Here is a 13,170-nt window from a genome sequence, read left to right as displayed (position 1 = left end):
TTTATGTACTAACAAAGTCTTTTAAAATGTTTTAGGTAGGTAGCCATCCAAGTTTCCTGAAGGAAGTTCGAGATCACATGCAGGACTCTTTCTTAATGCAGCCTGAGGTGAGCAGAAATGTTGGTGAGATTTAAGACCTATTTTAAAAAATTATCCACATACACACAAGACGTGTGTGTGTGTGTGTGTGTGTGTGTGTGTGTGTGCATGCATGCAATGGTGGGTATGTGACATTCAGAGGATAACTTGTGGGAATTAGTTATATCCTTATACTATGTGAGTCCATAGTGTCTCATGTATATGAAAAAATCATATCCAGTTTGAAGCATTACAATGTATTTTAAGCATAATAGTTATAAATATATTAGAATTTGTTTTCTTAAATTATATCAGATGATAAATGTTTTTGTTATCTCTAAAAGATAGATTTTTCAATTCTACTAAATTTTATGTGTCTTTTATTTGTCAGAAAATACTTGTGTTCTTCGAAAATTCTTCAGATACCTTTTTATTTTTCTTTTTGGGTATTTTTTACCCAGATGACTAATATACTTCTGATATCTCTGACTTCATGTTTTTATTGTTTCTTAGCCAGTGAGGCTGATGTATTTATATGTGTTTATTTTACCCATGCTCCATTTCAGAGTGTTTTACTGTTGCAGCTGCTGTATCTTTTTGACACACATATTATGTAGCCTAGTCTTATGCCTCAACTTGCTCCATGCTGAGACTCAGACGTGCAGTGCTGCTTCTCGCATGTCTGCTTCTCACAGATGCACTATCAGTTCTCAGCAGACTCCTTGAGATACCCGCAGTTAGGTGCCGTCGTTCTTTTTGTGCAGCTCCCTTCATTAGTTTGTTTTCCAGGCTGGAGTACTCTAGAACTTCATTTAGTTCCTCAACTTAGTACAATTTCTGGGCTCCAAAAACCACAGCCCACCTCCAGGCACTGAGATTTAGTAGCCCTAGTGTTTGCCTGGTTCTTGAGACTCAGTCTTGAGCATAGTGCCAGAATCATTGCACACATACAAAAAAGGTACCAAGCCCTTTCCAGATTTTCAACTAAATTTTCGAAAATCACTTGTTTTATGAAGGAGAGTTAGATGATGACAATTGGTTTGTTAATCTAGTTAATGGCACAATTAGTTTGAATCTAGATAAGAGAGTAGTTGGTCACTTTGAATAGGTAACATGCTTTGACCATGTGTGATAGCACTTGTCTGCGATCTCAGGTCTAAGGCGCTAAGGAAGGGAGGCCTACGTTTTGAGGCTGGCCTGAGCTCCATAGAGAGCTGTCCTTCGCTCTTCAAAAAATAATACGGAATTGGTTCTAGTGGAATTGTATGTGTGATTATATGTGTTTTCAAATTATCTTTTTGTGTTCAAATTTTAGAAATATGGAAAACTGACAACTTGTACTGGTTGCCGAACACAGTGCAGGTTTTTTGATATGACTCAGTGCATAGGTCCTAATGGATATATGGAGCCATATTGTTCAACTGCTTGCATGAACAGTCACAAGACAAAATATGCAAAATCACAAAGTAAGTTTCAGATATATGGAAAGCTTAAAGACTTTAATAACATAATTGCTTATTAAAGGTAACTTATTTTTGTTTATTTTGTTTTTTTGTTTTCTTGTTTTTTTTTTTTTTTTTTTTTCTTGACAGGGTTTCTCTGTGTAGCCCTGGCTGTCCTGGAACTCACTCTGTAGACCAGGTTGGCCTCGAACTCAGAAATCCACCTGCCTCTGCCTCCCAGAGTGCTGGGATTACAGGTGTGCGCCACCACCGCCTGGCTAACTTATCTTATTTTTATACAGTTTTAACTGTGTTTTGTTTTTCCATACCTAATGTTGATGATTTCCATACTTGTTAATTTTTAAAAGTTAGTGAGGTTACATATTTTTATGTATCCAAATATGCTTTAGATAATTTGACAGGTATTTTTAATTTTTTTATGGCAGTATTTGTACATATGTTTTTCTTTTTTTCTTTTTCCTTTTTTCTTTTTTTCTTTTTTTTCGGTTTTTCAAGACAGGGTTTCTCTGTGTAGCCCTGGCTGTCCTGGAACTCACTCTGTAGACCAGGCTGGCCTCGAACTCAGAAATTCGCCTGCCTCTGTCTCCCAAATGCTGGGATTAAGGCGTGTACCACCACTGCCCGACTACATATGTGCTTTTATTTTATGTGTCTGTGTACCTGTGAGCATGTAGTGCCCACAGAGGTCAGAAGAGGGTGAGGGGTCATCTAGAAATGGAGTTACAGGTGGTTGTCAGCTGTCTATGGGTGCTGGAAACTGAACTTTGGTTCTTTGAAAGAACTCTTATTGCTGAGCCCTTTATTAAACTCCTGGCAGTATTTTTAAGGATGGAAATAATCTTGAATAATTTAAATTACAAATAATAGAATAATTTATAAGAGACCCATTTTAAAAAATCAGTTAACATTTTTAGAAAATCATCTTTTACTTTATAAAGAAATCAGGTATGTTTCTTTTCTCTTATAGGTTTGGGAATTATTTGCCATTTTTGTAAGCGAAACTCTTTACCTCAATACCAAGCCACAATGCCTGATGGAAAACTGTATAACTTTTGCAATTCCAGCTGTGTGGCTAAATTTCAGGTTTGCTTTTTACTCTTTCCTACCCCATAAAATGCACATAGAGAACAATCAGTGTAATAGGCTTTATCCTTTCTGTTACTTTTAATTTGTTGAGTATCTGATGAGAGGGTAGAGATTATAGCCTGATTCACAGCTTGAAGGAAAATGAATTTTAGTATGGTTTAATTCAGTGCTTTTTTGTTAGTTTGAGTAGCTATGTTCTATAAATGAATGAAAGTGTCTTCAACCTGTAAGCATTAAGCATATATGCTTTCTAAATTAGAAATGAATCTTATCAAAAGGGGATTAGACTTGTTAGAGTAGACCTTAACTTAGTATGGGATCCATTTCCCAGAGACAGTTTTGATTTGGTAAATGTTCTTCAGAGTTGGAATATGGATAATCTCAGAGGATAATGTTATAGGTAGTGTTGAGACTTAGCTTGGTTGACCACTCTGAAAGAATAGTTTAGAGGGAACTCAAGCAGAAGTTAGGTAGTAGGTTTACCTGTTGTATATGAAAATTTCAGGGTATTGCTCAAAGATTCAAACTAGTTCATAATGCCATGCATGAGTTAATTCATCCAACAGTTCTACTTTATTCCAGGTACTGTGCTCTATGTTAATTTATTTAAACTGAAACTATAGTCTTCTAAATATGCTATAGTAGTTACTACGGCACTTACTACTATTTAAATTGAGGTTTAAACTTAGATGAATGACTATTGTTTTATTGAGTTACAGCCTCATTGAAGGTGGATGATTAAACTTAGTTAAGTTTTTGTTTTGTTCAAATGTTTTGTTCAAATATAGCTTAGGCTGGTCTAGAACTGAAAGTACATATCCCTGTTTCAAACTTGCAAGTGCTGGGATTGCAGGTTTGAGCCATTATGACCAGCCTAACCACTATCACTGTTCACTTGAAACTTCTGGTGGCTCTGGTTTGATGAGACTTTGTACATGTACATTAAATTTTTTTTTCTTCAGTTTTTTTGAGGTGGGGTTTTTCTGTGTAACAGATCCCTGGTGTTCCTGGACTCACTTTGTAGACCAGGGTGGCCTTGTATTCACAGAGATAGCCTGCCTTTTCCTCCTGAGTGCTGGGATTAAAGGTGTGCCACTGTGCCTGGGTATAATAAGTATTTTTAAGAAACGATTTTGAATAGCACATCTAGGTAAGGGATAAATATATGTGTGTGTGTCCAATCTTATGCAGTCTCCTTTATATACAAATAAGACAAGCTGTATAATTTGAACTTTATATCTGTATTAGGTATTTTCCTTTTAAAAGCAACATAACAGGGCTGGAGAGATCAGCAGTTAGAGCACAGGGTTCTCTTTCAGAAGATCTGTGTTCAATTCCCAGCACCCTCACGGCAGCTCAGGGCTGTGTGTAATTCCTTTTCCAGGGGATCTGGCACCCTCATATACATTGTTGTCAAAATTCCAGCATGCATAAAAATAAATTTGTAAAAAAAGATAATAGTATTCTTTGTCTCTTTAAGCTACTATTACAAAATAGGTTATAAGCAAAAGTTACTATAAGTTCATGGTTTTAGTAGTTAAAAAGAAATCCAATATGGTTCTTGCAGATTTGTGACTCAAAGCTCTTTAGATGAAGCTGCATCAGATGGCCCAGAAGACATGTAACATTTTAGTCAGCTGATAGTTTTTTTTAAACAAACTTTAATTGTATTGTTGTGTGAGGTATTTAAAAATGATTTTCTCCCATCAGTGGCTGTTGAATAAATTGTATTAGCTACTTCATACAGGCACGAATTTATGTGTCACGTATCCATGAGATGCGTGATAGACTTCAGAAGAGAGATAAATACCAGTGTATTCAGGTTAAGAATCAGAAAAAATAGCTCTGCATGGTAGTGGCTTACACTTTTAATCCCCATACTCAGGAGGCAGAGACAGTGGACCTCTTGAGTTTGAGGGCAACGTGGTCTACAGAGTAAGTTCCAGGACAGCCAGGGCTATACAGAAAACAAAAGATAAGAAAATAAAAGAAAGGAAAAGAAAAAAAAGGAAAAGAAAAGGAATTGGGGGTGAAAAGTTCTTTTGTGGTGGCATTTGGCTTTAATCCTAGCATTTGGGAGGCGGGAGGATCTCTGTTCTACATAGCTAGTTTCAGGACATCAGAGACTGTATGGAGACCCTATCATAAATGAAGAATCAGAAAACAAACATAAATGGAAAAAAGAAAAGCATTATAAGTCCATGTATGCTTATAATATCCTATCTTATTCTGTGAATTCTGGTATGATTACCAGCTTTTACTCTTTCCCCACCTAACTGTGAAGAGTTGATTACCTTTTTAAAAAGTAATACATGCTGTTTTTCTCCATAATAACTTGGAGTGATTGTTATGAAAGTGATGTGAGTTATATTTGAACCTTGGAGATGAGTGCATGTTTTTCTATCTTCTTCCTGACTTGTGCTTCCTCTCTCCCCATCCCTCTCCCTGATTTTATTTACAGTTTAGAACTCGTGAAACTAACCTTACTGTTCCTGTTTTCTTCAGCTGAAATAATTGAACTGTAGTTTTTCCTTTTCCTATTTAGACAATCTCTTGGTAAATATTTCAGTTCTAAAGCTAACATTTTTTAGTTTGTTTTGTTTTTGTTTAAGTACTGGGGATTGAAGCTAGGACCTTGTGCTTGCTGAGCGAGCATCCTACCACTGAACTATTCCTTTGACACAGTGTATTTTAAAGGCAAAATTAAGAATTGCTGTATCATGTACTAAAGAAATAAGTAGCAAAAAACCTTGCTTTCTACATGTTCTAGACATTTGGTAGTTTTTATGGCTAGAAATTCTGAAATTCTTGTCAGACTAAGTAAACTTTGTTCTTTATTTTAGGCTCTAAGCGTGCAGTCATCTCCAAATGGCCAGTTTGTAGCACCCAGTGACATTCAGTTGAAATGCAACTACTGTAAAAATTCTTTTTGTTCAAAACCAGAAATCTTGGAATGGGAGGCAAGTCTTGTTACCTTATATGTGTTATCTAACGCTAAGACAAGAATCTAAGAAAATAAGTGGAATTTCTATTTGGAAACTTCTTTAGTGGACAATAATAAGCTTCATATTTTGTGTCATTGGTATGTTAACTTTGTGGAAATGAAACAAATAGGATAGATTTCAGAAGCAATTTATTGAAGTCACATGCACAATAAGTCAATTCATATATCCAGGGTCTCTGCAGAGTTCTCTCCTTGTCATTACCATTTGTGAACTATGAATGTTATTACTTAATATTTGTAGAATTAGAATTTGTAAGGTAGATACTATGCTGTTATTTAATATCTTATAAAGTTTTGATAAGTATATTTTAATAAGGGAGTAGAGGCTGTGAATCTTGAACACAAGATTTTTTTTTCCTTAGCACTTAACCTTTTGTAATGTTCTTATTTACTTTGTCATGTTCTTTGTTTTTGCTGTTTCCATGTGAGTTTGTTTGTTTAAGAGGACAGTAATGGGTAGTTGAATGATGCAGGCTACCCACTGCTGTGTTGAACAGTGCTTACTTTTGCCCATCCTTTAACCTTTCTTTAGGTGGATTGGGTGGTTGGAGGGTAGAGCGTGGAGTATGTACTTAAAAAGTTATATAAGATGTAAAACTAAAATGAGACTATTTTCTATGGTTCTTTACATGTTATTTAAAATGTAATGCTTAGGTCAAAGTGGTTTCTAGAATTAGACTCCATGATTTCCATAGGATTTGGAAATCTGAGAAGGTTTATTATTTTAGAGCCTGTAAAATTAATTTTTTTTAAAGATTTATTATTATGTGAGTATACCGTAGTTGTCTTCAAATGCACCAGAAGAGGGCGTCAGACCCCATTACAGATGGTTATGAGCCACCATGTGGTTGCTGGGAATTGAACTCAGGACCTCTGGAAGAGCAGACAGTGTTCTTAACCACTGAGCCATCTCTCTAGCCTAGCCTGTAAAATTCTTTACTTTTATTATTTTGCTTGGTGCTGTCCCCAGAGTAGTTAAACCATTCATGCTTTGAGACTTGATGGCATCTCATCATGAGTTTTAGACTAATAACCACCTAATAGCAGAAATAATATTGAATGCCCAACATGACAATAAAGGAATGGCCAGGGAGTGAGGAAAATCTACAGGCAAACATGCAAAATAGTATCATATAAGAAATGAGGATTATAAGCTGAAATCTGATAGATGAAAATGGGAATCCCACTGTTCATGCTTTGTAATACTTTTCTGTAATATTTTGTTGCTTCTATTTACATAGAACTTTAGTGTTACATGCCATTAAGAGATACTGCCATATTGAGTGAGCACTTCTCTTAGGAGACTGTGGGTTTAGGACCCCATAATTAGCATTTTTTCCTCTTAATTTTGCATGTGTGCTCACATGCTGCTTACTGACCCAGGGCCTTGAGTATGCTTAGCAAGTACTTTACTTCTGCGCTCCTTTCCAACCACCCTTTCTCGTCTGAGTTATGTATTCATAAAGGGGAAATTTTTCATTAATGATTGCTCTAATTACTTGAGTTGTTTTGTAGACTTTTTCTTCATGTGTTAACGTTGATTATTTAGACTTAATCTATATCTGCTATAATTTTTGGAGAAAAGTTGCTTTGCTTAGAGTTTTAGTTCTTAACTCCTGGGTTACTGTTTAAAAAGTAGGCCTTACAATTGTGGCTTGAAGCCAGAGAAATAATAATAACTTTTTATTTATGTCATATAAGAGCACCAATTTGAAAATTTTAGAAATAATAGATGTTTTTATTAATGTGTGACCGGAATGTGTTAGATTGCTTTAAAATGTTGTATCTTATATTTCTGTAGCCTACGTTGTACTTTTCATTATTTTCTTTGTGTTTCTCTAACTCATTAGCATATCCAGGCTGTCACTTTATGTTAGTGATTGCTCTCTTAGTCACTCAGTACTTTCAGGGGAGTTAATAATGCTCAGTTGGTTAACTTAGGTGTCTGTGGCCTTCAGCAAATGTCTCTCCAAGGATCATAACATTAAGTAGATACATGATTTAACTTTCTGTAAAAGTGGCTTGTTTATTTCTTAAACTTGAGTATGGTTCTCATACTTACCAAGGTTCCCGTTGTGCATTTAGAACAAAGTGCATCAATTCTGCAGCAAAACTTGCTCAGATGACTATAAGAAGTTGCATTGCATAGTTACATATTGCGAATACTGCCAAGAGGAGAAGACTCTGCATGAAACAGTCAATTTCTCTGGCGTTAAGAGACCTTTCTGTAGTGAAGGCAAGTGTGTATACAGCATTGTTCATAACTTTTAATATATAATGTTTTTTTGCTAAGTTATTTAAAGATTATATAATTACAGCGGTCTAGAAATAGGTACACAATTTTAATATAGCTTAACAAAACTTAGTTTACTTTTCTACTGAATCTTTTTGTTGTTTTACATGTATTGTATACTTCTGGGTCTCGAGGTTTGCTCTCTAGAAATTTTGGGATAAAATGAAAGCAAGCATTGCCATACTTTGTTATTACTAGAGCTGACACGGGGTCTGAATGGTGGTTTCTAAGAGCAGGAAAAACGTTTTGCATTAGCTCCATTTCCCTACCAGCTTGCAGCTATAGATTTTTTTTAGTATATAAATTTTGATCATCACTGATCTCAGGTTAAGGAAGTCACTAAAGTCTGTGCGACTGTTCAAAACAAATACCCCACAAAAAGCCCTCAGATCTGAAATTTCTCTGACTCAAAGCATTTTTAGTAAGTGTCATTGATGGACAGGTGGGAGGCATTACACACAGTGACAAGCACAATGGATACTCTGTGGTTTGTGGTGTTTGAGACACATTGGATTCTGTTACATATGTTCCCAAGTGTCTTTTCTCCTCACTTAAACTTGCATTGGTCTTATACCAGAAATCAGATTATAGACATGAACTCTGGTTCTAAATTTACTTCTCCAGAGATAAAAATAGGATTGGGTTTTAGGCACTCATTATTGCTAGTGTTTCCAATTGTCACATTTTTGCTCTAATCTGCCTTTATCTTGTCTTCTGTTGTGGGTCACTGACGTATCTTTTTCTTCTCAAAAAAAAAAAAATCTATCTATCTATCTAGATAAATATACATATATATGTATATATCCACATACATACATACAAAGAGATAGCGAGATATAGATACATATACACATATGTATATATATGTATACATACATACATACATATGTATATATATATGTATATATATACACACATATATATATATACACACACACACACACTTATATCTAGTCCCTTAAAGAAAAGAGCTCTTCCCCATCTCTCTTAGCAGCTATCAACTGTGAGGAGCTATATCCCTATTACTTTTTGATTTGTTTTTTTTGTTGTTGTTGTTGTTGTTGTTGTTGTTGTTTTTCAGACAGGGTTTCTCTGTGTAGTTTTATTGTGTAGACCAGGCTGGCCTTGAACTCAGAGAGCTCCATCTTCCTCTTCCTAACCCAAGTCCTGAGATTTAAGATGTGTTGCTCCTTATACCCCCAGTCCCTCTTCCTATTACAGTTTTTAAGGCCTCTTTTCAGTGGCTTCCTCTCTAGACAGTTTTGTTTTGTTAGGAGGAGTTAGAAAACACAGAAACCTTCAATGTCTCTCATTCTCAACTATGAGTCTGCTGTCATTAGCAATAAATACAAAATACAAAAATACAAAAAAAGCTTCCTATCTGTTCTTGTAATTTTGGGGGGGGGGGTTGGTTTTTTCGAGACAGGATTTCTCTGTGTAGGCCTGGCTGTCCTGGAACTCACTCTGTAGACCAGGCTGGCCTCGAACTCAGAAATCCGCCTGCCTCTGCCTCCCAGAGTGCTGGAATTACAGGCGTGCGCCACCACCGCCCGGCTTTCCTATCTCTTCTTTACACCTGTTATTTTTCCATTGAGGACTGTTTGTCCCTGCTTCTACTTTTTCTGTGAGTTACTTTTTTTTTTTTTTAAGAGATGTATTTTTTTATTTCATGTGTATGAGTACAGTGTAACTGTGCAGATGGTTGTGAGCCATCATGTGGTTGCTGGGAATTGAACTTAGGACCTCTGCTCACTCCAGCCCTGCTCGCTCTAGCGGAAAGATTTATTTATTATTATATGTAAGTATATTGTAGCTGTCTTCAGACACACCAGAAGAGGGTGTCAGATCTCATTACAGATGATTGTGAGTTACCATGTGGTTGCTGGGAATTGAACTCAGGACCTTCAGAAGAGCTGTCAGTGCTCTTAACCACTGAGCCATCTCACCAGCCTTTTCTGTGAATTCCTATATCAAATATGGGGCAAAAGGGAAGTTGGATAATCCTTAATGCCAACAGTCCATGGCAGAAAAAAATGTTTGTTCAATGGTCTCTCCATACACCTCACAAACAGTATAGCATGCATGTTAGAAGGTATTAATGAACAAAGAAGAACACTTCTACTTAATTGTACTTGGTACATCTCACCTAGAACCATACTTTACACCTGTTACCTAAGAGCAAGGTTATATTAGAAACGACCAAGTCTAAGGCTTGATGGCAGATGCCTTTAATCCCAGCACTTGGAAGGCAGAGGCAGTCAGATTGTTGTGAGTTTGAGCCCAGCCTGGTCTACAAAATAAGTTCCAGGACAGCCTGGGCTATTATACAGAGAAACCTTGTCTTGAAAAAAACAACAACAAAAACAACAAAAGGTTAATATTGAGTTGATTTACTCTGTCACCTTCATTTTTGTGCCAAAACAGTCTAATTCATCCTAAATCTGAACATATTATTATTAATATATGTATCAGTGTTCTTATAGAAATTATATTTTTATAAATCTAAAATGAATTTTATTAAATTGAAGAGTGCATCTTAAATAATTAATTGGTACTTAGAAACAATTTTCATTGGGAAGGACTTAGTTTCAAATGGGTATAAAGTGTTAAGGATATGAATTTTTCTTTTTACTTTCTACTACTGAATGAGTTTTTATTTTGTTTTTATTTGAAGTTATCTGTTACTCAACCTAGTTTTCTGGGTAAACTATTTACTATCAATCAAATTCAGTGAATTAAAAAAAGCAAGGTATAGTGGCATATACCTTCAATCCCAGCACTCGGGAGGCAAAGGCAGGTAGATACCTGTTAGTTTCAGAACAGCTTGATTGACAGCCAGGGCTACATAGACACTCTCAAAAAAACAAAAACAAAAACAAAACCCAAAACACCTAGCAACAAAAAAATCAAGAAGATATATATTAAAAAGTATTTAAAATATAGCTTAAAGGCTGGCGATGAGTCAGTGGGAAAAGGTGCCAGGCCTCATGACTTCAGTTGGATTCCCAGGACTCATATAATAGAAAGAAGCGACTTTAAGTTTTCTTGACTGCTACTTGTAGACTATAGCATTGACACCCATGACATGACACATACATGTTTACATATGCAAATAAATGTAATTTTAAAAGTAAAATATAGTTCATAGTAATAAATTGTAGGATGTTATATAGTAATTTACAAAACATTTTATTTTTAAAACTGTACAGTTATGTATGGGGGCAGTTGCCTACATACAGTCTTAACACTCAGGCATTGGAGGAAGGATGATTGCAAGTTCAGAGCACCCAAAGTTAGATTGTAATGAGACCCAGCTTCCGAAAGCTGAGATTTACAGATAGGACAGAACATTTAAAACTCTCGGGTTCATGAAAACATTGTATATGGTAGAATTATAATTTGATTTTTTTTTTTATTAAAGGATAGATGAGATTTCCTAGATATTAGTAGATTATTCTACTTACATGAAGTAGCATGAGCAAGAATACAGAGGCTTATTTAACTTCAGAGGTAGTATAGGTGGGAAATCAGATATGTGAAAATAAATTTATGTAGACGATAAAGAAGTATTTGATTAAAGTAGTAGATAGCAAAGTATTTTCTCTAGTCATGTCAGAGTTCTATATTCTTGACGAATTTCTATATAAAAATAGGCTGTTAGGAAGAATCTAGAAAACTTGAATATAGTACCTTCTAAAGAATATATCTGAATTTAGTCAGAACTTTTTAGCAGTCTGCATTCATTTTCCAATGCACTCACTTGTATCTTTGTGATTTTATTCAAATAGAAAATAGTTCTGAAGCATTACCAGATTTTAATGTCTTAAAAGTATTGTTTGAACCTAAGTGATAGATAGGTTTTCTTATGCAATAATGTTCTGTTGTAAGTTTTACAGGTTGGCGTTATAATAGACCTAGTGTTTCAGAGGGCCTGGGGAAAAGTTCAGTCAGTCAAGTGCTTGCTGTTCAGACATGAGGCATGAGCACCTGAGTTTGGTCCCTGCCATCCTTGTACAAATCGGACATGGCATCTGTAATCCCAGCACTGGGGAAGGGAAGCAGAGACTTTGGGGACTTGCTAGCTAGCCAGCCCAGCTATATTGGCAAGCTTTAGGTTCAGTGAAAGACTGTTGGAGCAATTGAGGAAGTCAACTGGCTCCAAGCTCTGGTCCCCACATGCACCTCAATGTACACAGAAAACATGGAGGTTTTCAATCAGAAGGGAAGAGGACTTTTTATGTGAATATATTCAACATATTCTGAAACTGATAGTCTTATAAGATTTGTCTCAGTTTAAAGTATGTCTTTTTATGTGTGTGTATGTTTTAAAAAAAATACAACATTTTTCAGGCTGCAAGCTATTATACAAACAAGATTTTGCAAGACGATTAGGATTAAGATGTGTTACCTGCAACTATTGTTCTCAGCTGTGTAAGAAGGGAGCCACTAAAGAACTTGATGGCGTTGTCAGAGACTTCTGCAGTGAAGACTGCTGTAAGAAATTCCAGGAGTGGTACTACAAGGCAAGTAACAGTACTTTCTCAGCAGAGCAGCTACTTGGGGTTGTCTTTTGAAGTGCTTGTTACTGTGACAGCATCTAGTTGTTCCTTCTTTTAATTTGTGTACTCTATGCCTGGTCCTGTTTGTGCTGTTCATTAAGATGGATTTTGTCTTTCCTACTTGTTTTTATATTTTGAAGTGGGATTATCATCATTTTTCTTTAGAATTCATTTAGGTATTACCAGCCATTAAACTATTTGTGTATTTTCTGTGGTTTAGCTTCATAAAATGGATATTTCTCTAAATTTATTTTTAATAACTACATTATCAGTATTGAACAATAACAGTAGTTGCTTTAAATATTAAGCTAGTGTTTTGTAAGTCTTTGCTTATATGTGTGTGTGGGTTCACATGTAATAAATATCTCCTTGTGGAGCAGAAGTGTGGAACAACTGTATTTTGTATATTATAAAAGGCTTTTCAGGGGGCTGGAGAGATGGCTCAGTGGTTAAGAGCACTGACTGCTCTTCCAAAGGTCCTAAGTTCAAATCCCAGCAACCACATGGTGGCTCTCAGCCATACATAATGTACACCCTCTTCTGGAGTGTCTGAAGACACCTACAGTGTACTTACATATAATAAATAAATCTTTTTTTAAAAAAAAAAAGACTTTTTAAAAGTCAACAAATAATACCATTTGGGCCATTGTATTAACTACCTTTTTTGAGACAGTGTTTCACTGTGTC

At 35.7% G+C, this 13,170-nt stretch overlaps 1 protein-coding gene across 1 annotated transcript in view; it reads left to right on the top strand.

The window, feature by feature from the left end:
- Zmym2 (zinc finger MYM-type containing 2) overlaps positions 1-13,170 on the top strand; it is a 70,342-nt gene that overhangs the window by 27,325 nt on the left and 29,847 nt on the right. The window contains exons 7-12 of the mRNA XM_052191351.1: positions 36-107; positions 1,394-1,544; positions 2,509-2,624; positions 5,471-5,587; positions 7,717-7,867; positions 12,275-12,447. Coding sequence (XP_052047311.1) covers positions 36-107; positions 1,394-1,544; positions 2,509-2,624; positions 5,471-5,587; positions 7,717-7,867; positions 12,275-12,447 — 780 coding nt within the window. The remainder of the gene's footprint in view (positions 1-35; positions 108-1,393; positions 1,545-2,508; positions 2,625-5,470; positions 5,588-7,716; positions 7,868-12,274; positions 12,448-13,170) is intronic.

This window comes from Apodemus sylvaticus, chromosome 8 (genome assembly GCF_947179515.1).
Source record: "Apodemus sylvaticus chromosome 8, mApoSyl1.1, whole genome shotgun sequence".
In the NCBI taxonomy this organism is placed as follows: domain Eukaryota; kingdom Metazoa; phylum Chordata; class Mammalia; order Rodentia; family Muridae; genus Apodemus; species Apodemus sylvaticus.
This window is presented reverse-complemented; position numbering and strand designations above follow the sequence as displayed.